General features: G+C 43.3%; 1 protein-coding gene across 1 annotated transcript; it reads right to left on the bottom strand.

Moving 5' to 3' along the window:
* Nucleotides 1-13,755: 13,755 nt before the first annotated feature.
* Nucleotides 13,756-18,286, bottom strand: LOC128768624 (meprin A subunit beta-like). The gene is made up of 7 exons (XM_053881619.1): nucleotides 18,265-18,286; nucleotides 17,111-17,323; nucleotides 15,043-15,204; nucleotides 14,921-14,947; nucleotides 14,633-14,842; nucleotides 14,024-14,455; nucleotides 13,756-13,868 (listed from the first exon to the last, which is right to left on the bottom strand). Exons 1-7 carry the CDS (start codon nucleotides 18,284-18,286, stop codon nucleotides 13,756-13,758), a joined length of 1,179 nt encoding a protein of 392 aa, XP_053737594.1.
* Between the last annotated feature and the right edge of the window lie 5,474 nt (nucleotides 18,287-23,760).

Genomic DNA, 23,760 nt, shown 5'->3' on the forward strand with positions numbered 1-23,760 from the left:
GTAACGTGACACTAAAGGGTCATTTATGGTCCCTTTACGTTATGGTCTATGACAACGACAAACTCCAAAACCAACATGGCGACTGTGGAAGAAGACAAAACGGAGGCAGCGTTGTTGGAGGTGGTGGTTGGCGAGGCTAGCATATCCGCCGTTGTTATATGTCGTCTTTGTGTCTCATCAGAGCTTTGTATCGGGTAGTAACAGCAGTGGTGCTGCTCCGTTCGGTCCATAAGCTTTGTGGACACGTGCAGAAATGAACACAGAGCACGGAGACAAGGCTTCGTCCGTATCCAGATGTGGACAGAACACTGATCGTAAATGAACCTTCACTCGCCCTATACTACCTCTTCACATATACGGCAACCTTTATAGACTGACTGAACATGTGGCTTGGACAAAATAAGACGTGACATCAATCTGGGAAATTATTTCTCGCTTCATTAAATGTGACCAATGCCTCCAATCCTTATCGTCTTGTCTTGTGTATAGGGGGATTGAGAGCAACACCATCTGCAAAACACAGGTGTTTTAAAGTCACCATCAGCCCCTTGCTACAACAGGTAATAACTTGGTGCACGGCCCATGTTGGGGATATGAAGTGTAAGTGATCAGTGAGTAATGTTAAGCGCCAAAGTAGAAATAAACTTACGATATGAAGGAAAATGTCTAAAAAAAAAAAAAAGTAACACTGTTGTACAGTGATCCCAATATGCCTGCATTATTCCCACATACAGTACGTCTCATAGGGAACTGCCTATCTTCTTAGAATATCGCAAATCTGAATTACATCTCACTGTAGATTTACACATGAATGGCCTCCAGAGAGATAAAAGACAGCAAGTGCAGGTAGGCTGAGATGAAAAATGAAAAGCCACCCGTGTGATAAATGTGTTTATCTCCATCTACAGTCGTACATTTAATATCCTGTACTGCGAGCTGTTATGGGAGACGGAAGGTACCTGTGTTCCTGCAGCGTCTGCGTCCTCACTTTTATGTGCCTCGCTTTATTGATCTCTCTGTGAGAACACAGTAAAAACCACTTGCCTGTTAATCATTTGTATGAGAGCCTTTTCAAGGCCTGAATAGTTAAAACTAAAAATAAATCATACATGTTTGATAGGCGATGCAACATTGTAATAAGTTTTCTTCATCTTTACCAGGTCTTCTGTTTGTAATAAACACTGAATAAATATGTTGCAATATGTCCCATCAGTTATCCCACTATTTTGTATTTTAATGTCAATATTTAAGTTCCATATTTCACTTCAAATAGAAGTGTAAAACCATCCATCTCCCTTGAAGCCTTCTGCTTGTATTCAGAGGAAAACTCCTGTCGCTCACTTCAACCTCCCTTCTTTGGGTTCTTCATCACAACCAGGGGGTCAGAGAAGGAATGAAGAGTTGAGAAATGTGCCTTTTGGCTCAGCTCTGGAAGTGCTGAGATCCATGCGTTGACCTTACGCTTCACCCTTATTTTACTTGAGAACAAAACCCATGCTGCCTTGCCAACCTGATTGGTTGAATTTGCTAAATATGCACATGCAAATTTATTTTGGGAATGATAAAAAAAAAAAAATGAAGGCTTGTTTTCTCTTTCCATTTATTCAATCCTTGATTTAGTCACTCAACTATTATTAACTATTATTATGTACGATGCTATGTGTATTATGTACTACTACTACTATTATTATGTACTATAATATACTTCTATTACTGTCAAATATTTGTTTAATATAATACAATATTATAGAACATTTTTTAATTCTAATTCATCAGTGTTGATATATATATATATATTTAATATATATATTTAAATATGTTGATATATATATATTGTATATATATTTTTTTATTTTTTTATTTTTTTTGCGTTTTAATATTTTAACCAGAATGACAAGATTTAACCTGACACAGTAGTACTTTAAATGCAATTCATCTGCATTATTTGTGTCAAATAACTATTTTATACTGCAATTATTTCATTAAAATGTGTAAATAATTGTTTTTATGCTTATGTGCACTGATCCAACTTTAATGATATAGTTCTGCTGTCAAATATTAAAATGTAATTCAATGATAACACCTGCAATTCATTTATTTTTTAAATTATTTTCTTTTGTTTATGTCAAGTGAAGGACAATATAATAAAATGCAGTGCAATATGAGAAGGTATCATAAAGCAAAGTAAGAAACAAGAGCATAGGAACAAGAACTTCAGAATCTATTAATCACAATGTCCATGAAATAAGGGGCTTAAAAGACGCCCTTTCTTGTTAAGTCCTCTCAATGTGTTTCGTATTCTGTCTCGACTGGGATCTTTAATGAACCCGTGAGTCTGGCAACAGTTGACGCGAGCCGTGTTTTGACATTAAGTCTATAATCCGTGTGACATTTTTGCTGTGAGTGTGATCAGATAGCACAGCGTTGGGATTAATGGTGAGTTGGTGGAGAGAATTGGAACATATTAACCTATTATAACCTATACAGTTTATTAACAAAAAAAAAAAAAATATATATATATATATATATATATATATATATCTCAGGTCATATCCCCTGAAGGACGAAGCCCCACCACCAGACATGACTGTGTCTCCATTGCGAACCAATTTCAGGTCAAATTTTGAGCGAACCCATAAAAATAACTCTGACTAATTCATTCGCACACAGTCACACGCCATGAATCATTGTGAAAGCGTGTGAGGATCCCCAGAGGAGAGGCAAATCAAGTCCTGGTGGAGAGGTGGAGAAAAGTTGATGATAAAAGAAGAGGAAGAGGGGCGATGAGGTCCCAGAGCAGCTGTTGAATGGACTCCACTACGTTCTTCTGACTCCTCCGGACGGCTAACGTTACAAAGCAACAGCTGCCCCGAGCTAAAGCACACGCCCCCACCATCCAAACATTCGCTGCACTTTGTGGTGAGATTCTTTAGGATGGGGGACAAAAACTAGATCAGTTTACTGAATTCTTTATTCCACGCGGAGCGTCGACTTCACACATGGCCTCATGGTCACCCATCTTGGGCAAAAGAAAGACCTTCAGAGCTTGTCTTGGCAGATTGGTGGAGATTTGGAGTTGTGTTGAGATGGCCAGGTTGGTAGAAGTAGGTCAAGAACTGAGACTAAAGATGGCGTCTACGTTTTGTTTAGGCATGAGAGGAGCACAGCAGTCCTCCACAGATGAAGCACCATGCCAGGAATGAAGCCTCTGGAGAGAACATGGACTTCCACTAAACCTCTCCCTCATAACTCAGCAAGTGTTGGTTTGGCCTCCATGATCAGCAGTGTCACTTCCACCTGGAAGCAAATTTAAACACAGAAGTCTGTGGTGACATCAACATTAAGAAAGTGTATTTCTCTATCTACAAGGACATTGGAGAAAACCTGGCTTACTTCACAGGTCAATGTGATGCATGATGCTTTGTTGAAGGACATGGAGTTTCTAATATTGCAGTGAAGTATCGGGACGTGTCAGTACACGGATTGTAGCCCTGAGGTACATTCTCCCTCAGTATGGTGAGATCTTCCCTCTACTCCTCACCTGTAGCCTGGGTCATTGCCGAAGGTCTTAAGACAAGAGGGGGGTGAATCCTCTTGAGAAGTGAACTTAGTGGGAGACCTGTATACACTGTTTTCTCAGCGGTTTTCTCAGAGTGTGTGTATGAAGAAGTAAGCTTGAAGGTTGAGGAGATCAGCTGATATCATTCAACCCACCTCATCATGTGTTTGTTGTTGTTGTTGTTCGGTGTCAGCTGATAATATCTGCTGCCTTCATTTCTACAGTGCACTGTGAAATATGGTTGAAAATCTCAGCAGCCCCCAATTGTTAGTAAAGTGAAGTATCAATGAAGGGACATTCAGAACTTGATCAGTGATTGAACATGAGACAGATAAAAAATATGAGAACCTATGGCAAAAAATGGAAAAGTAAATACATATTATAATAATAACTTTGTCGAAACTTTCTTGAGTAACATATGTTTCTTTCATTTTTCTAAATCTGTCTCATTTTAAAATTGTATTCTTCACTGAAAATTCTGTTCTGTATTTCAGTAGGTCTGCAATCTAATTTCCTAAGGAGCCAGGTTATATATTGTGACCATTGAAAGGGACTGTCAAACAAAGAAAGGAGGCTCAGAGAAAACTGAAAATAAAAATCAAGTGATGACATCATCTGCGATTATGAAATGACATTAACATTAAAAATCCACAGACAGTGATAGTTTATGTTTCATTTAGTTTAAACCACATTACTTTTCAAAATTCTTGCTTTCAATTCGGATGTATTTTAAGGGACAAGAAATACTCCGAAAATAGCCAAAGGAAATGACGAACAATTACGAAAGATGAACCATAAATGAAAAAAAAAAAAATCCTACAAGAATGTTGTGTTTCACTTGAATCATAATGAACAAAAAACATGTCAGGGACAACAACAATGTCAGTTTTATAGTTTGACTCCAGGAGGGCCACATAAATACATTCAAAGGGCCACATTTGGCCCCCGGGCTGCACTTTGCCCAGGTCAGACATAGGCGGTGTCCAGGTCTGTGTATATGCGTGTCACTTTTACAAGTGCGATCTGGTATTTGCACCTCAAACAAGGTCCTCTCAGCACAGCATGACGCTGTCTTCACCACGTTAGAAGCCACTTCCAGTGCACGACCATAAAAAAAAAAAAGTTTCTTTGAGGGAGCTTCCGGTTCACTGACGGTGAACCTAAACTGTATCAGGTCATGTTTAGCGAGGGCTGCAACATGGGTGGGGTCAGAGCGGCCGACATTCCTCACTAATTATGTGTGTGTTTTCAGAGCCCGCTTCCCTTCGGTGTGTGTGTGTGTTACGTCTGTCTTTGTTGTATGGAGAACTGCTACCAAACAATGGGCGGAACCTTCAGACTCACAGCCAAGCTCAGGTCCTGAAGTTTCGCTGAATAGTTTCTATTGCTGACCAGGGAACAGTGTCATTGTGCAAGCGACATATGAAGTCTTTAGTCTCAAAGAGGAGGAAAGAAGTGGGCTGTTAGAAACACTATGATTCTGCTCCGAAGCTGGGGCTGATCAGAAATGATTGCTCTGTTTATCACTCTTTAATTCTCCCCTGGTTGTTCTGGTCTTCACTGGTCCGTGGTCACATTTCTGGGCTTCCTTGTGTCAGCACTGGCCGGTTTCACGCTCCCTCACACAGAGTTGGAGATGAAGATGGCAGGAAAATGCTTTAAGTTTGCCTGCAGGTCTTAAGCAGTCAAGCGTTCGTGTGTGTGTGTGGTGTGAAAAGACAATCTGGGCCGAAGCGTGAATTATTTCTGCCTCTCGAGCGTCAAGTGGTGAAGGCCTCAGCAGGACCACTGAGGTAAATAAAGCATGAGATTCTCCGCTAACTTACCTTTCTGTCCGATTTCACTCATAAGCTTCGGAGCAGTAAGTAGATCCATCGAGTGAGCTGATCAAATGATTCACACTAAACACTTTCCCCCTGGAATTGACATTTAAATCGAGACATACGCATTATATTTGAGCTTCATCAATGTACTCTAACATATGGCTAAACCTTGCGCTACTTTTTCCTCACTGAATTGTGTTTTTATTTTCATAAATAACATTGAACACTTTGGTTTGTATTCATCTTTTATACAAGAGAGAGCGTCCAGGCTGAGGTTGTTTTTCTATCATGTGTTCTTTAACCTCCGGTCTCCTGGATTAGCTGCGGGGAGTTTTCCCGCCTCACCTGGTGTTAGCAGCGCGAGGTTGTGCTTGTTGGCGATAACACACTCTTCGTTCACGACTACACCCAATGTGTTTGTGTGAGGTCGGTGGGTGTTATTTGACGTGTAAAGTAAAGCGTGCCCTCAGGTGAAACTTTTCTTATGACATTCCTCGCACTCTTTGCTCTCTCTCCTCTCACACACACAGGCAAGAGCATGTTCGCTGAGGCTGTAGTGGGCAACCCACGGGGCTCGCTGGTCTTCCCGAGACGAGAATGCGGTACGAAAAAAAAAAAAAAATAATGAAATGAATGAAGCTATCTGTTTCTATGGCAACAGCAGAGTGGTACATGAGTGTGTGATGATTGCGGGAGGAGGCAAATGGGTTCCCAGTGGGGTTTACCTTCTGGTAGACCTTTTTGTCAGGAAGAGACGTGTGTGTGTGTGTGTGTGTGTGTGTGTGTGTGTGTGTGTGTGTGTGTGTGTGTGTGTGTGTGTGTGTGTGTGTGTGTGTGTGCGTGTGTGTGTGTGTGTGTGTGTGTGTGTTTGGTCCCCAATTCCATCAATACTAATGCACTATCAGAGTACACATGTATTTGTTCTGCTGCTTCTACTCGATTCGCCTAAACAAATCCAAAGGGGTCGATGCGGGTCCATTACTGCAGCTGTGTAATTCTAGTCCCCTACACACACACACACAGCCCAACACGTCAGTGAGGATGATGTCTGAGCAACGATGCCACCTTTGATTCCAAGGTTGCAACATTGATTCTCCTCCCCTTCACCAGTAAAGACTCACATGGATTTGTTTTACATGCTTTAGGGGAGACTTGTTAGAGTGGTGCACTGTGACTGCTTCAGTCTCTCAGAAAAGAAAGAAAGAAGGGAAGGGGAAAAAAAAATCAGATTCGATATGGTGTGCATATTTATTTAAACAATAGAGATCAGCTCCACATGTATATAATGCAGTGTACCTGCATATTAGCGGTGAGACTCCATTTAAAAAAATAATAATTTAGTTCATGAGAGAATTTGTGATACATTAATCGCAGTTTAATGATAAAAGAATATTTGCCACAAGGAGCCACATTTTTCACTTTGAATGAATGTGGTATACTAGTGAATCCAATGATGGACCCATACATACATTTAAGCAACACAATGTTGTTTATTCTGCATCAGTTTGACAATAGCACCATAAATCATGTTGGCGGCTATGTTCAAGTTTTTACATCACCTTTTTTCAACTAAAGCTCTTTTCATGTCTGGAAAATATTTGTCGAAGAATTTCAATTTTATAAGAATTTCACATACATTGAGAGTGGTGGAAACCCATTGTGTAGTGAAAAACATCCCTGAACAAAAGCAAACAGATGCTTTTGTTTGCTTTTTTGCTTTTGTTCAGGGATTCCTCCATGTTTGTTGTTGTTGTTACCATCCGAGCTGCCACGTGTCTTGTGCATCAGTGTGATCAGTGGACCAGGAACTCCCGCACGTACAAAGGTTCTCTGTTGTCTGGAGAGCAAACTGTTGAATTAAATAAAATTATTAATTATTTAATAATATTCATTAATTCGTAATAGGTCCCATCATATATATATATATATATATATGATGGAAAGACAGAAGAGCACCAATGAAAATGTAAGCCACATGAGCTCCTTTGTTGTGAAGCTGCGAGCGAGGGGCCCAATCTTGATGCTCCGCTGGGAAGTTCGTTTTAAAACGGCGCTTTGGCTCCATCTAGCGACCAAACATGAACATTGTTGGCGTTCATATTAAATGGAATGTTTCTTGTTGGGATGCGAATAAATTTTTTTTTGTTTCGTCTCCAAGACTGAGTCAATATTTTTTTTTTTTAAATGACTAACAGACTTAAATGTTGGTACAGTCAAATTTAACGAACGTTGAATGAAAGACTCAAAGTAAACACTGGAAAATGTATTGAAATTCACAAACATACCCAAACAATTACACTTCAGGAGAACTATATACACACAGGGAACGAAATTGAATCAAATGCAAGAGTCGAATTTTGGAGAATTTTTGAAAAATGGGTCAAGACACAACAGCAGAGAGTCGACAACAGACAACAGGGCCCCTTTTGTCAAACCTGACATGTTTCCATGCCCCTTTTAAATGCCTAAGATCCGCCTCCTTAAATATCAGAAAGATATGGAGTGATATAAAGTTCTTAAAAATAATGTTTCAACAAAAAAGATATCAAGTGATATAAAGTGAAAATAATGTTTATGTGAAAAAGCCATTAAATGGATATAAAGTGGATGTTCATTGGGTCAGGTAGTATGTGTGCGGGGTTCATTTGAACAAGAGTCTTCATGTTCATGAAGTGAGAAACAATGAAATAAAGAAAGTGCATTGTGTGTGGGGGCTGCCACAACACACCCCTGGATGATGCATAACTCTGTACCACTGTAACTGGTGCATGGCTTTATACGGGGACTCCTTATGGAAGAGGTCTTGCGTGTGTCTCGCTCAGCAGATGCAGGGCCATCGGCAAAGACATCTAAAAGAGCAGCGTCTACATCGGTTCAAGCATTCGCTGAGTGATATTTCATTCATGCTGAGAGACGGAGGAGTTTTCGCCAGCGCCTCCTAGAGGAGGAGGAGACTGAGACTGGGGTGAAGTCCAACAAATTTAATAATAAAACTAACCCAATTACACTCAGCTTCTACACTAGAAGGAGACAAAACAAAATACTATGCACAAACACGATTCACGGAAGCCGCCATGTTGGAGATACTCACTGCTCAACACAGAACGGTGAAGTAGAAGGAAAATTATACGAGACTTTCAATTTTTTTTCAAATAAAAAACTGAAAAATGTGGCGTGGATAAAGTTGTGGAGAGGTTTAAAGCAGGGTTTGGTTGTGAAAAGATTTCCCAAGCTTTGAACATCTCACAGAGCAGTGTTCAGTCCATCATCTGGAAATGGAAAGAGTATGGCACAACTGCATGCGCAGTGATCAGAGACACCGCCCAGATGCCCACGGTAACTCTGGAGGAGCTGCAGAGATCCACAGCTCAGGTGGGGGAGTTTGTCCATAGGACAACAATAAGAGTGCACTGCACAAATCTGGCCTTCATGGGAGAGTGGCAAGAAGAAAGACATTGTTGAAAGAAAGCCATAAGAAGTCTCGTTTGCAGTTTGCCAGAAGCCATGTGAGGGACACAGCAAACCTGTGGAAGAAGGTGCTCTGGTCAGATGAGACCAAAGTGGAACTTTTTGGTCTGAATGCAAAACGTTATGTGTGGAGGAAAACTAACACTGCACATCACTCTCCACACACCAGCCCCACTGTCAAACGTGGTGGTGGCAGCATCATGCTTTTCTTCAGCAGGGACAGGGAAGCTGGTCAGAGTCGATGGGAGGATGGACTGAGCCAAATACAGGACAATCCTGTAAGAAAAGCTGCTGGAATCTGCAAAAGACTTGTTAATGTGGCGGAGGTTCACCTTCCAGCAGGAAAACAACCCAAACATAAAGCCAGAGCTACAATGGGATGGTTTAAAACAAAACGTATTCCTGTGTTAGAATGGCCCAGTCAAAGTCCAGACCTGAATCCTATCGAGAATCTGTGGCAAGATCTGAAAACTGCTGTTCACAAACGCTCTCCATCTAATCTTGCTAAGCTTGAGCTGTTCTGCAAAGAAGAATGGACAAAAATTCCACTCAAAGCTGGTAGAGACATACCGCAAAAGACTTGCAGCTGAATACTTTTGCCCGCCACATTTTTCAGTTTTTTATTTAAAAAAAAAAAATTGAAAGTCATGTATAATTGTCCTTCTGCTTTACAATTGTGTGACACTTTATGTTGATCTTTGATCTAAAAGAGTTCAAAGAGGGAGATTTCAAGCCACTGTATATTGCTGTGGCAGAGAATGCACAGACACTTTTATCAGAAGATATTTGATGCCAACCCGCAGTTTTCAGAATGTTCCCTTAAAAAGCTCTCTCTCACACACACACACACACACACAAAATACTTGAACACAAACAAAAATAGTGCACAAACTCAAAATGAAACAATATTTAAATGTGTCACATTCGGGGTCGATGACTTGGTATAACAGTTCCTTGACCCATCCGCGCACCAGCTGGTTTTACGCCTCCAAACTTTGGTAACATTTCAGGTTCTCGCCGGTGGATGGACTAATTCACATGTCACCGACGGCAGACTGTCTAGGTCATCGTTCACCCTCGACCACGGAGCCAACTCATACAGGTCTGTCCCACCAATAAAGCTCAACTCTTCCCAAGTGTCACGCATTTTCATGTTCATTAAGTCCCTCCCTGTGTGTCCTGTCACTCCCAACTCATTTTGATGAGCCTTTCTTTATTTATTTTTCTGTTTTTCCATCGCACTCCATTGACAGTCTATGGGGGTGTATCTCCAAGATGGCGGCTTCCGGGTTGGATGGCGCAGTGATGACGCGCATTAACACTATTGCTACAAACGTGCCTGTCGACAGCCAAATCATGAACACCGTCTGAAAACCATGTTGAGAATAGCATCACGGAATGTAAAGCCAGGGGAACAAATCATTTGAGGTTGACTGCATTTATTTGCTTTGATAAAACACCCATCACCAAAATAAATCACGACAAAGACAAATGTGTAAACCCTGTCATTCAATCCCGCACCAGAAAATCCACATTTATTTGGGAGAGCATGAGCTGGTGGTTCCACTCAGGCGATCCAGAGCAGCACTGCTGACAGGAGGATGAGGATGGGCGACGACATCATCGCAGGAGAGAAACAAAAAATGCTCCTGTGAAAAAGAAGAAAAACAACCCAAAGTACTTGAAGTGTTCATGGCAGCAAAGCATCCGTGCTGTGCTCGATACGGTCTGATCTGAGTCCATTTATGTGGCACAGGGGCCAAATCTGACCTTCGAAGACGTTTTACGTGGCCTGCATTGGCTTGAGATTAAATAGCAGCGAAGAGCGCAGCAAAAACTAGGATGATGACATTATGACCAACGGAGAACAGAACACCTTTTACCTGTCATCCAATGTTTCATGGGTCCTGGGTCTCCTAAAAGACAAAAAAATAAAATTCAATGAATATTTCCTGACACTGTTTATTTTCTCTGGATAAAGAAAGCTACTGTTTGGATGATTGTTTATACCGTATTTTCTGGACTATAAGCCACTTCTTTTTTCTTGCAGTCTGAACCATTGCGGCTTATACAACAACGCTACTAATATATGGATTTTTACTGGGGATGGTCCAATCGATCGGCCACCGATTATGAAAGGCTGACCTCGGCGTGATCGGTGAATGCCGATCTCTGCCTGTCATTGCCGATCACATGACAGTCGGCGCTCTGATGAAGCACCGCCCGCGGTTTGTGAAGCGTCTGCTCCTTCTTCCCTCCCTGCCGACTCGCCGCTCGCTTGGCAACAGCATGTCTACTGTGGAGTTTCTTTTCAGTCTGTCATGTCAAGTTTGCATCCTGCAGAACATGCACATTAAAAGGCGTCAACGCCACAAATTACATACAATATTTAAAACACCAGCACTTGACAGAGGACAGAGAGTTTTCCGTGCTCGTGAAACTGCAGGAACCAGCGGTCACTCGCAGACACATACGGAATGCTAAGCATATTGGCCAAGAAATCATTAATTTCACCGAGCCAGATGACCAGCCGTTTTCAGGTGTCGCTTTTAGACGGAACTGACCGAATCCGCTGCTGTTTTGTGTGTCAGAGGCAGCATTCTTTGGCCACCTGAATCAGACACGTTTGCAAACGTCCAGAGTGGAAGTTTCACAAAAGAGGTTGAAGACAGCTGCTTATGTTGCTGGCAAAATTATTGAGCCTCGTCACATCAAACCGATGACATCCGGGTGTTTTATTTACCTTTAAAGCGCTTAAAATGCGCTGTTTCCACCCACGTGTCAGAGACGATCGACTGGAGGGTGAAAAAACAGCGCATTTTGAACACTTTAAATGTAAGTAAAATGAGAGTTCATGATTCAACTTTAGAAGATTTCCCAGATTGTTTCATGAGTCAGTCTCGATGCTGGACCCTATTTTCAAATCTCGAACTAGAGGAGAAGTCATGCATTTTCTGCAGCGCAGACAGCACCAGTGCATCCACGGCTTATGGGACGCTGCGGCTTATGTAAGAAAAAGATCTATTTTCCTTCATAAACTTTGTGGGTGCGGCTAATATTGCGGTGCGCGCCATAAAGTTCCAGAAAATACGGTATATGGTTTATTTTTTATTATATTTATTTATTTTTAAGTCAACTGCAATTATCTAATTAGTAAGAACTATTTGTGTATAACTCAATAAAACAAACAAAATAAAAAATAAATAAAATAAACCAAGGCAGAACATGTTCTTCAGTTATGGTGTGGGTTGTTTCCACACAAGTTCTGTGTCTGACAGTTTTTTCTATCCAACTGAGCGTTTCACTCGCTGGATCAGCAACTTTTGGAAAATGGAGAATAAAGTCAGTCAGTCATTGTTGTTCATGCTATTCCAGGTTTTTTGCAAAGTTATGTAAGTTACAGAGGGAAGAAGTAAATGAAAAGAAGAAAATGAAACAGTTGTGACGGAGCACTGCTCACTGTACCTGTCATCCAATGTTTTATGGATCATGGGTGACCTTAAAGAAAAAAAAAGAAACCACTCAGACTCAGTGCTGAGTACTTTTTTCCGTCCATCTGTCCGTCCATCATCTTTTGAAAAAAGGCATGGAAATTCAGGATGAACTAGTTTGTGTAGGACTAATAAAATAAAACATGAATTCAGAAGTGGCTGAGGGTGAACAGTGACATGCGCCCACCAAACCAAGATCGCACTATACAGTCGTCCTCGCCATCTGATAAATGAATGGCTATATAAATAAAAAGTCAATTCAGTCGATGAGGTAGAAATAGTTCATCAACGTTCTTGCCCTGCTGTTGTTCCTAGGACCGTTTGCACTGGAGATGAATCAAACATCGTGAGGTGGCGTGCGCAAGGTGTGAAGGACAGACGGAAGAAACAGACAAGTATATTCCAAGCAGTTATAATGGTGATGCCCAATCTTCCCGACTGTTACTCCTCCTACCTGCCAACTGTAGCTCCATCGCTCATGGTGGGTGGCGGCCTTTGAAAAATAGAAGGAAAATATAAAAGTCACCGTCTGGGGCTGACAGAGTCAAACTGCCAAAACATTCACACACAATGTATGGAAAACAGTGTGGAAGATTCATTTCAACGTCTCTTGGATCAACAGAAGTCCTCCTCAGTCCTGTGATCTAATTGGTCGGGGAGGAAACTGGACTGAGCTCAACGAAAAAGAGTTCCAGGCAGAGCACATTTCTGTTGTGAACTCACTGTTCAGATTTGAGGTATTTTTACGCAGAAGTGGAAAACAACCTTGTGCTTATTAAATATATATCAACAAAACATTGTTAATTGCTCGACTTTGCTGCTGCACACAAAATGTGTTACCTTTGGTCAGTTGTTGGGTGAGCCGTCGCTGGCTGAGCCGTCGCTGGCTGAGCCGTCGCTGGCTGAGCCGTCGCTGGGTGAGCCGTCGCTGGCTGAGCCGTCGCTGGGTGAGCCGTCGCTGGGTGAGCCGTCGCTGGGTGAGCCGTCGCTGGGTGAGCCGTCGCTGGGTGAGCTGTCGTTGGGTGAGCTGTTGTCGGCTCCCTGAGGATGGAAAAATGAAGACTGATTCAAAGTATCACACTGTGGTCGCACTTCTGATCGTACATAGCTGTAATTCAGGAAGATAAATGTTGTAACTGCAGGGTGAAGTCAGGAAACTGTACCGTGTCGTGCATGTGTCATGTCGTGGGTTTTTTGGTGTGAGCTTCACTGCCGTTGGTCCAAGTTTGGCCTTGGGAAGTGAACTTCCATTGATCAGAGGGGTGATATCTAGGAACAGACCAGTTTTGCTGGGTTAGATATCCAGAGTCCAAAGGTTCTCATGTCATTTTCAGCAGACGGTGACGCTGCCTTACCTCGGAAGTCAACTGCAAAAACAGCACTTTCTCCTTTAAGAAAGTTGAGGGACTTCATGTCAGAAGAAAAGTCGAAACATGATTGTTCCCGGGGTGTTGGCAAAGACTTCCTCAGTGTCATTGGTCTCAATTTTTCTCCCAACCTTGCGAGGATTGTCCCAATGACCTGAATCTGTTTATTCAAAATAGGTTTCACTTTTCATTAAAAAAAGACACTGTCTAGAGCCCATGTCCACCAGGGGAAAAAAAGGTTCCGCTTGCTAAGCACAGCCTTTTTTCTATTTCCTGGCAGGAACGGGCTTCCAAAGATCTTAAATTCACAATCACCTGTAGTGGTGAGGCTTCTTTGCATCGACATGTGGTGCTGGATGTTGGGAGTCTGATCCACCACTTGCAGTGTCACTTGTCTGTTCAGACATGGCCACGTCAGCTCATCATCATTCTGGCCAGACAGCAGTTGCACTTGCAATCCAAAAGTACCTCCAACCATTAGTACAGCTAAACGATATGCGTAGCCACCACTGGAGTAGTGCCGCGGGCTGAACACGAATGTGCCTCTAGGACTTGTGGTCAAGACGTGCTCAAAATCATCAATCTGCATGGTCACATCCGGACATTGTATTTCTGACAGATTAATGTCATCGATGGAGATGCCACCAGAGGAGCTTCCATTTCCTTTTTGAACTTCAAACTCCACCTGGAATTCACTCTGAGCATCCAGGGAAACATGGTGGATCCTCCAGTGGGACGTTGGTGGTCCTTGGATGAGAGAATGGAAAGTGAAGTTCTCACTGATGCCAAGTGAAAGTAGCAGGATATGAAGTGGTGAATCATGTAAAACAGCTCAGGGGGTGGATTCCTGTGTGAAGGTCACCCTGAATTCTCAATGTAGACTGTGAACCAGGACCTGATAAAACCAGAGGGTCAGCTGCTCACCAGTGACTTGTCCCATGAGACGTGCTGTATTGGTTTCATTGTTGAGCTCCCTGATCCAGATGTTCAGCTGGTCGTCCGCGCTCCCATTGTGGAAGTAGTAGAACTGCAGACACTGAAGGTGACCCTGTCTCTTGGGCTTCATTCTGGGGGTCTCCAGCCAGGCAGAGTCGCCTGCTTCACCAGCCGCCGTGCTTACATGCATGAAGTGACCTGCGCCACAGCCAAGTGTCCGAATATGGAACTTCATCTCGGTCATGTTGGAAAACTTGGAGAGTAAAAGGCGCTCACCTTCCTGTGGAGGTTCAGGTGTAAATCCTGCGGGGAAAAATACAATCCTGCTTTAGAGCAACGTTAATGATGCTGGAAAAGACCAGGAGGAAAATGTGTCAGCATTGTGTTTAGAAACATACCTTCCTCTGCTGTGCCACTGGGAAGACTGGTGTGGTCAGAGCTCGGCCCACCTTCAGCACGCGTGACCCTTTCCCATTTGGTGCTCCCACCTGAGCAGTGAGTCATGTGACACATGGCTCCGTCGGAAAAATCACAATACAGCTGAAAGGCAACGCTGTCGTCTGCAGTGGTGCGTGGAACAAAGTCAAGCAGATCAAAGGTTTGGCCACAGTTTTCAGAATGTTACATTGTGTTTCGATGTTTGACGATAAAACACTTGGATTGACGGATCCTCAAAGAAGGGCGGGGCGTCAGGGCCAGCAAGGCCTTCTCTGCTGTAATATCTATTCTCCACTGAATATGTCCTTCATTTTTTTGTCGGAATTCATCTCAGTGTGTTTCGAGGTTAGAGTTTTTGTCCAATCAGAATTCAGCGAGCTTGTGTCGCCAGCTTGTATGAAGTCAGTCGAGGCCTTGAGAATCAACAGTGCAGGCGTCTGTGCACTCTGAGTGAACAGGCACCTGCAGGTGATGGATCGTTGCCACAGCCAATCAGATCATGAGTTGGGGACAGCAGGGCCTTCTGGCTTCGTTGAACATGACTCGTACGCATCCCGTGATTGGATACTCATGGGACACCGTGATTTCCAGATTCACCGCTGCTTTTTTCTCGCTCTCTGAACCCTGTGGCTGAAACATTCATGGTTCTTTTATGGGCAAACAAGCCTCAGACCAGTGAGACCTCAGGTGTTTCGTGACATTCCAGCGCTTGTTGTTGGCCCCTGCATCTTCAGCCACACTGGCTTGGTCACCCAGGCCGAGAGAAGGTTTGTTCACCACTCCTGATCGAGTGAAGAACCCAGGCTGCTCTCAAAAGAATCACAGTATATAATAATCCAGAGAATTCTCAATACTTCACTGGCATTAACTAATGCAACGGAATAGATTACGAAATACTGTGTGGGGATGAATTCTGTAATCTGTCATGGAATACATTTTAAAAATGACCCTCCCAACACTTGTGTCCATTGAGCTTATGCAATGATCTTAGTGGAACAGCAGGTGGCAGTAGCGTGGCAGCGATCAACTCCAGAGACAAGACGTTCTTTTTATGTTGGGAGTGGCATCACTTTCTTTATCATTTTTCTTTTCAAGAACTTCTCCAGAGTTGGTAACTATCAGGGATTTGCAGCTGGCAGGTCAATTCAGTGACTCACTACTGCCTCCATAGGTGGCGAGTGTATTCAAACTGAGCGTCTCATGGCCCAAAGGTGTCGACCAAAAAAGTTTTAGTGGCCCTCGAGGAGGTGCTCTCAGGAACAATATATCATTTCTTTTGAAAAGAGCAGCACCAAGATACAAATCAGAACAGGTTTTTGTTTACAGTGTTGATTTAAGATTTCGTTCCATTGGATCGAGTCGTGCATCTTTCCGTGAGCAGAGCCACTCTTCCAACTGATCAGCTGCAGTGGGCCTCACCATTTGTGCTGTGGCCTGGAGCTGACAAACATTACACTGAGATTTCCCGTCATTTAACAGAGTCTTTCAATGTCATGTGAGATAGTTTGAGGACTAGAAACAAGGATGGTTGTTTGATATATTCACCTTCGTCTCCCTCACACACACGGTCTACATCTGAAGTTCACTGGAACAGAGTCCAGAGTCTGAGCTCCAGTGATATTTGCTTGATGGAAACGACTGTGTGGGAACAACAGCTCAAACGGATGTAGAAATCGAGCGCTGCAGTCCACAAAGCTCATCAGCTCTTCCACATGTGAGCAAGCAGCCGGACATCACTGCAGGAGTTCTACAGTCTGGATCGCAGTGTAAACCTCATCAGATCAGCCAAACCTGGGTCATAGAGACGGCACAAGCCGCCACGTGTCAGACGACTCTGCTCTTGAACCAACGTTCACCACTTTGAATGATAGATTTTTATAGATTTGATGGATTGGTTGTTGACGCCCCACATGCCAGACAGTTATCGTTTAACTTCACCAACAGTTTCAGATCAGCACAAGAACTTCTCCCCCAGTCTACTGTTCAATTGCATTGTGTATTAAACGTGTTGTAATTCCTCCTACTTACTGCATTTGTAGCGAAGGTTGAGCTTCTTGGCATCTCCTGGACTCATTTCCTCACTTTGGCCGATCACATCTTGGTACTTGGGGTCTTTGGTGCGGATTGTGGGAGCGAATACTTTGCTGAACTGACGTGGTCCAAAATGCGTCACAGACCTGTAGTCGTACGGGAATCCTTGGCTGCTGCTGTCATTCACTATATTGAACATCTCTGACTTCCCTGAAAGACATTTTAAATGCATGTCACTCACCAGGCCATGAAGAAGCATCACTTATTTCTTTGGTTACATTTCTGTAGAGAATCAACTGTGCTGGGACCAGAAGCCTGGAGGCTGGCATGCTTTGGATTCAGGATATAAAGTGGCACTTAAAGGACCATCAAGCTCTTTTGAGGCGCAAATACGTTGTGAACTACACATTTGCTTTTTTTTCCTTATATTTCATGAGCAGAGCAAGTGCTTCTCAGAAAACCCCTGTCTATCTTCTCTGCCCTTTAAATCAATTTACAATCATTCTTCTTTAGGAGAAAAGTTGAACCTTTTTGGATGTTTTCGTAAACAATGGTGATAAAATCATCTGTCAGGTCGGACGTGTTCGGGGTAGAAGCCAAGAGTGCGGAGGAAGTGTTCTTCGACAGTGTTCATGAAACTGCAGTATAGATTGAGGGAGATATTGTGTCCTTTTTCCAAGTTCTGTTGTCCTACGGATGAGGAGCACCTGTGGAGGAAACAAATAAGTTTGACTTTAAAAAGACGTCATCCTTGATTCTTTTCTGGATATTTATCTCAGCTTTGTAATGACAATAACTAAACCCCTAAAATTGAATGTACAGTTTTAGCCTCATACAGAGTCTCAGATTCTATTTCACAATAGTCGCTTTTTTTGAATACATTTTTCTATAAAGCATTTTAAAAATAGATATTTCACATACAGTACAATACTTTCCTTCACAATCTTGGTTTGAGCTATTTTCTCACTCACCATGTACCCTTTTTAAGTAACTGTTACTGTTACTCATTCGTTTTTATGAATAATTTTAAGTTAAATTTCATCCGTTCTTCTTTTTTCTTCCTCACTGATGTGGCATGTTAGCAACGTCTCTCTGGTTTAAACTGATCAAGAATATCAGTCATTGAAACATTCCACACGTCTTACACAAACCTGTTGGTCTATACTCCGACATGTCGTCTCAGTCAGAGGTTTGAATGCTACATTTCAACACTGCAACACTCACAAGGTGCTCAGGCGCCATCATGTATCATCGACTCAGGCAGAAGGGAACGTATGGATAAACATGGCTCTTCCTCACTTCACTCTATGTTCAGGTGACGCTCCACCTGGCTAACACTGCAGATAACGCTCACAACATGGAAGACCAGGAGACAATCCCTCATTTCTCAATTTTAGGTTTCTCTTTTTCAGCATCAATTCCATCATTTTTACTTTTCCTCTGGGATTTTTATTTTTTTCAAATTTTTGATCTTGCCAAGGATCAATTGATTTTTTTATAATATATGTCTGGTGGACTGGATTCCTTTTCTAATATGTTTTTTTTTACATTTTTAACACATTAAAATTGTTTTATTTATACATGTTGAATGTTTGTTTTTTCCATAATTTCATAAAGAGACTTTTCCCAGCAGATACTGACACAGTGAAGAGGAACTTACTGTCGGTCTTGGTGTTGGACGTGAATGAAATAGTCCTGCGTCTCTCGGACAGTGAAGTCAATGCATGACTTCAGCCTGAACTGATCCAGTGCTCTCAGGACGATTCCCTTCACATTCAGGTCTTGTTAAAAAATACAGATCATGTATCAAAGCGTTATATTGGTTATTGAAGCAGAAGATTATGATGGTTTACCTAGGCCTCTATGAAGAGTGTATGGAACTGGTAAATCCCACAGTGAAGATGCTGATGAAGGCACAAGGAACAGCAGCCAAAAACACAGGCCCTTCATCCTGTCCAGTCTGTGAAACAATGACACAAGTTCATGTCAGAAAGACAAACAGAAGTTTCTCACCTGACCTGCATCTATGTACCAAACCTTGTACCTTGAAGCCAAATGTTCCTGTTGGCCAGTCCAGTAGCATCTGTTTCTCTGGTCAACTGCTGCCTTTTATATGAGCATCAAAAGTACACATTCAATTAAAATAAAAGCACAGGAGCGAGTGGACACATCACCGGGAACATGGAAAACGAAGAACACTGGGAACAAACCATGGGAATATAATATAACGGTCTGGCACACGTTGCTGGAGCCCAGGTGTTTTTGAAGTCAAGTCATCAGGTTAATCGGCTCCAGCCATGTGCCAAAGGAACAGAGGGGGACAAAAAGCAAAATCAGGACACTAATCCAGGAAGCGGAGTCATGACAGTACCCCCCCCTTAAAGAACACCTCTTGGTGTTCTACCAGTCATGGAAGGACGGTCGTCGTAGACGAGGGGAGGAGGAGGCCCATTGGAGCGACTGGAAGAGCCGGGCTGCAGCGAGCCGGAAGACACACTGGGGTCCTGGGGAGGCGGTGGGTGGGAAGCCGCGCTGTGGTTATTGGGAAGCCGCGGCTGCTGGGATGTTCGGGAGGCCGCGGCGGCGGCTTGGGAGCCCCGCCGGAGACGTCGGGAGGACACGGCGGCGGCTTGGGAGCCCCGCCGGAGCCGTCGGGAGGACACGGCGGCGGCTTGGGAGCCCCGCCGGAGCCGTCGGGAGGACACGGCGGCGGCTTGGGAGCCCCGCCGGAGCCGTCGGGAGGACACGGCGGCGGCTTGGGAGCCCCGCCGGAGCCGTCGGGAGGCGGCGGCTTGGGAGCCCCGCCGGAGCCGTCGGGAGGCGGCGGCTTGGGAGCCCCGCCGGAGTCGTCGGGAGGAGACGGCGGCCTGGGAGCCGCGCAGGAGGGTTCGGGAGACGGCGGCCTGGGAGCCGCGCAGGAGGGTTCGGGAGACGGCGGCCTGGGAGCCGCGCAGGAGGGTTCGGGAGACGGCGGCCTGGGAGCCGCGCAGGAGGGTTCGGGAGACGGCGGCCTGGGAGCCGCGGCGGAGGTTTCGGGAGGTGGCGGCCTGGGAGCCGCACAGGAGTCTTTGGAAGGCGCCGGAAAAATATAAAAATCTTCAAAAAAAAAAAAATCACGGACGTGAAGCTCAGGTTCTGGGGCCAGGACGGGAACAGAAAAAGTTTGCTCTAACATCTGAGGAAGAGCAGAGGAAGCAAGTGGAGAACCGGACAGAGCAGGGCGGGAGGAAAGCCGTGCAACCGCCTCAGACATGGAGTCCAACAGCTCAAAAATAGACAGTGTCATCCTCTCCATATTGCCTATACTGGTGGCCTGAGCGTCTAGTTCCTCCTGCCAGCCTTTCACCACTGCTGGGTCCATATTTACAGTTTGTCACGATACGAAGGGACGAGGGAGCTAAAGCCACGTATAGGGGACGTGGTGTAGGACCCAAGTGCGAGTGGTTATAGGCACAGGAGGCAGGAGGGAATTAAATAATATTTAATAATTAAACAAACAAGAAAACAACTGAAAGCGTCACCGAACCGGGAGAAAACAACTTAATTCACAAATGAAACCAAGAATAAACTACGAAAGAAAACAGGGAGCACACGGAAAAAAACAGGACGAAAACAAAACTAACTTCAGGCACCAAAGTATAAGACAAAGTAAATCAAGGTAACAGACAGAGCAAGAGACCGAAAACACGGAGAGAGACACAAGAGTTAAATGAACTAGCTAGCAAACCGCGAGCAAGCCGAACACAGGGAGAGACACGAGAACCAGCTAGCTAGCATGAGAGGCCGAAACAATGAGAACCGGGAGTTAAATGAGCTAGCTAGCACACAAAACAAGAAGCTGAACAGAGAGGGAGAGACACAAGAACCAGCTAGTTACCAAGGGAAACGAGAAGTCCAAAAAGGACAGTAGCGAGTGGACACATCACCGGGAACATGAACAACACTGGGAACAAACCATGGGAATATAATATAACGGTCTGGCACATGTTGCTGGAGCCCAGGTGTTTTTGAAGTCAAGTCATCAGGTTAATCGGCTCCAGCCGTGTGCCAAAGGAACAGAGGGGAAAAAAGCAAAACCAGGACACTAATCCAGGAAGCGGAGTCATGACAGATGGAGCCATACATACATTTAAGCAACAAAATGTTGTTTATTCTGCATCAGTTTGACAATAGCACAATAGATCACGATGGTGGCTATATTCAAGTTTTTATATCACCTTATATAAACTAAAGCTCCGTTGATGTCTTGAAAATATTTGGGTAAGAATTTCAATTTTATAAGAATTTCAAGTACATTCAGAGTAGTGGAAACCCTGGCCAATGTGTAGCGAAAAACATCCCTAAACAAACACAAACAGAAGCTTTTGTTTGCTTTTGTTCAGGGATTCCTCCATGTTTGTTGTTGTTGTTATCATCCTAGCTGCCATGTGTCTTGTGCGACGCGACTTGTGCTCTGATATATAACTTATATAATATATAATGAGAATACTTTTTCCATCACAATTCCCCCTTTTTATTCCAAATGGATAAAATAATAAATTAAATAGAATATTGCTACAGTTAAATGATGAACACTACTCATGATGAGATTAAATGTATGATAATATTTGTGATTAAATGATAAGAATAAATGTTTGTAAAATATAAAGGTAAATATGAACATGTGGATAAATGCGAGTAAATATAAAAGTAAAACTTCTCAGAATAACATCCGGAGAACCAAGCCCATTGGGGTTGAAGCTAAATCATCACACAAGAGAAGTAACCGAAACACATAGAATCATTTAAATGACAGCTGTGGACCTTTTCAACCAAAATAGTCGGAACATAGTGAAGTCACCCTCAACTGGCAGAATGACATCATCAACCTGGGGAATGTTGAGTGAGATATGGATGGGTCAAGAGCTGGTCCTCCAGCTCCAGGTGGATGAGGCTGTTTGGACTCTTCCAGGGCACCATTGGTGTCTGGGGCCATCGACTTTCACTCCTTCATTGTGATGCCTCACTGAACGTGATTCACACATAAACATTTTTCTGTTTGGGAAAAGAACATGAATTTCATTTCATATTTAGGAAAAACAACACCTTTATTGATAACATACAACATTGGTTCCTGTGTCATCATCCTGACAACTGCCATTACAACCAGGATGGATGTGATTTAACAACAACAGAACATTGTCCTTGGAACTTTGGTATTCAAAGTCCAAACAAAACAAAACAAAAACAAGCGAGACAAATGAACAAGACAAAAGAAAAGAAAACGTGTGCAGGTACAGACAGTGAGTCCGGAGCCAGTCACATAGGCTGGTATGGTCATTAAAATGATGAACTGCTCCATGTGTCTCACTAGTGTAAAAGCAATAGATGCTGTGGAGGAAAAAGAGACAGTAAAACATAGAAAAATACTGTGAACATGTCTGTTTTTTTAAGGGCAACAAATGATTGAAACAATTGTGTATTGTATAGTTGTATTATATATTGTATCAAACACAGACACAACTGTAATGTAACCACAAGTGAGAGGAATCATTTATTTATTTCTTCTCAATTTCTTCTCAAAGACTATTATGGACTTTAGGTCACTCACTCGATGCAATGGAAATGTTGTGGATCGAGCTGCATCGATTGATCGGCGCCGACGTGGGCATTTATGACGACAAATAGAAGACGTTCTATTCAAGATTTATTCATTTACTTTAAGAAGATGCTCTTTATATTTATACTGGATGAGAAATGTTATTACTCTACTACAATGTAAAACTGACAGAACAAAGCCAGCATTTCTCCAGAATCTCTGGCTGCTTGTGATGCTGCAGCCCAGCCTGCAGAGTAGACCTGCAGCTGCAGACATGAGAGCCAGCCAGCCACGATGGCGGTGGTTTGGCTTCTCCGTCCAGGAAAATGACAAGTGAATTGCAGTAACAACGTGTGCACCCATGGACTCAGAGGCAGCATTAAAACAAGACACTTGGCCTCAAATCACAGCACCGAACTCAAGCTCTACCAAGAGGCAAACAAACAAATGCTAACTGGAGCAAACCGCAGGAGACACCAATGCTCATGGAGTTTATTGTTTTGGACGAGCAGCCGAGTTCTGTTGCTGAAGACTGGAGCAGCAAATAGCAGACCAGGAGCCCAGATACTCATTCCCTGGACATGCAGTCGATGAAAAGACGAACGGTCCGTCTGGTAATATGGCAGCATTCCGCTACTGAACAAGTGATGAGGGAAGTTCACAACTGTGGGTGTGATTTGTGCATTGAATAGGGAATAAAAGTCATTTATTTTATATTGAACACTTTGCCAGGACAGGCAAAATGGAAAAATAAAATGAAGTGATGTAGAGCTGTTTGACAGGTGAGTTCAGTGATGAGCCTCGGGGCAGCCGACTGTCGTGCAATTGTCACATGTCTCAGGCAAATGCAGCTTGTGTCACGCGCTCATACCACACTCCCTGTTGGCATCTGCTTTCAAATGACGCCCACAACTTGAAACACAGCTTCAAAACAACAACAAAAGCACCTTCACATTCTGATTAAATTCTTGCTGCGGTTCAAGGAAACGTATCATTGAAAGGAGCATGTTCATTATGAAATGTTTGATACAAGTAACAAGTAACAAATGTTTGGTTCAGTCTCCACTAA

This window comes from Synchiropus splendidus, chromosome 12 (genome assembly GCF_027744825.2).
Source record: "Synchiropus splendidus isolate RoL2022-P1 chromosome 12, RoL_Sspl_1.0, whole genome shotgun sequence".
NCBI classification, from domain to species: Eukaryota; Metazoa; Chordata; class Actinopteri; order Syngnathiformes; family Callionymidae; genus Synchiropus; species Synchiropus splendidus.

Bases quoted from the DNA above. Each gene is read 5' to 3' on its own strand.
- LOC128768624 (XM_053881619.1), bottom strand. From the start codon at position 18,286: ATGTCGGAGTATAGACCAACAG. The intron at 14,843-14,920 runs GTGAGCGCCTTT...GCTGTGGCGCAG, and splicing joins ACCTGAACCTCCACAGGAAG to GTCACTTCATGCATGTAAGC. The intron at 13,869-14,023 runs GTGATTGTGAAT...TTGAATAAACAG, and splicing joins AAGAAGCCTCACCACTACAG to ATTCAGGTCATTGGGACAAT.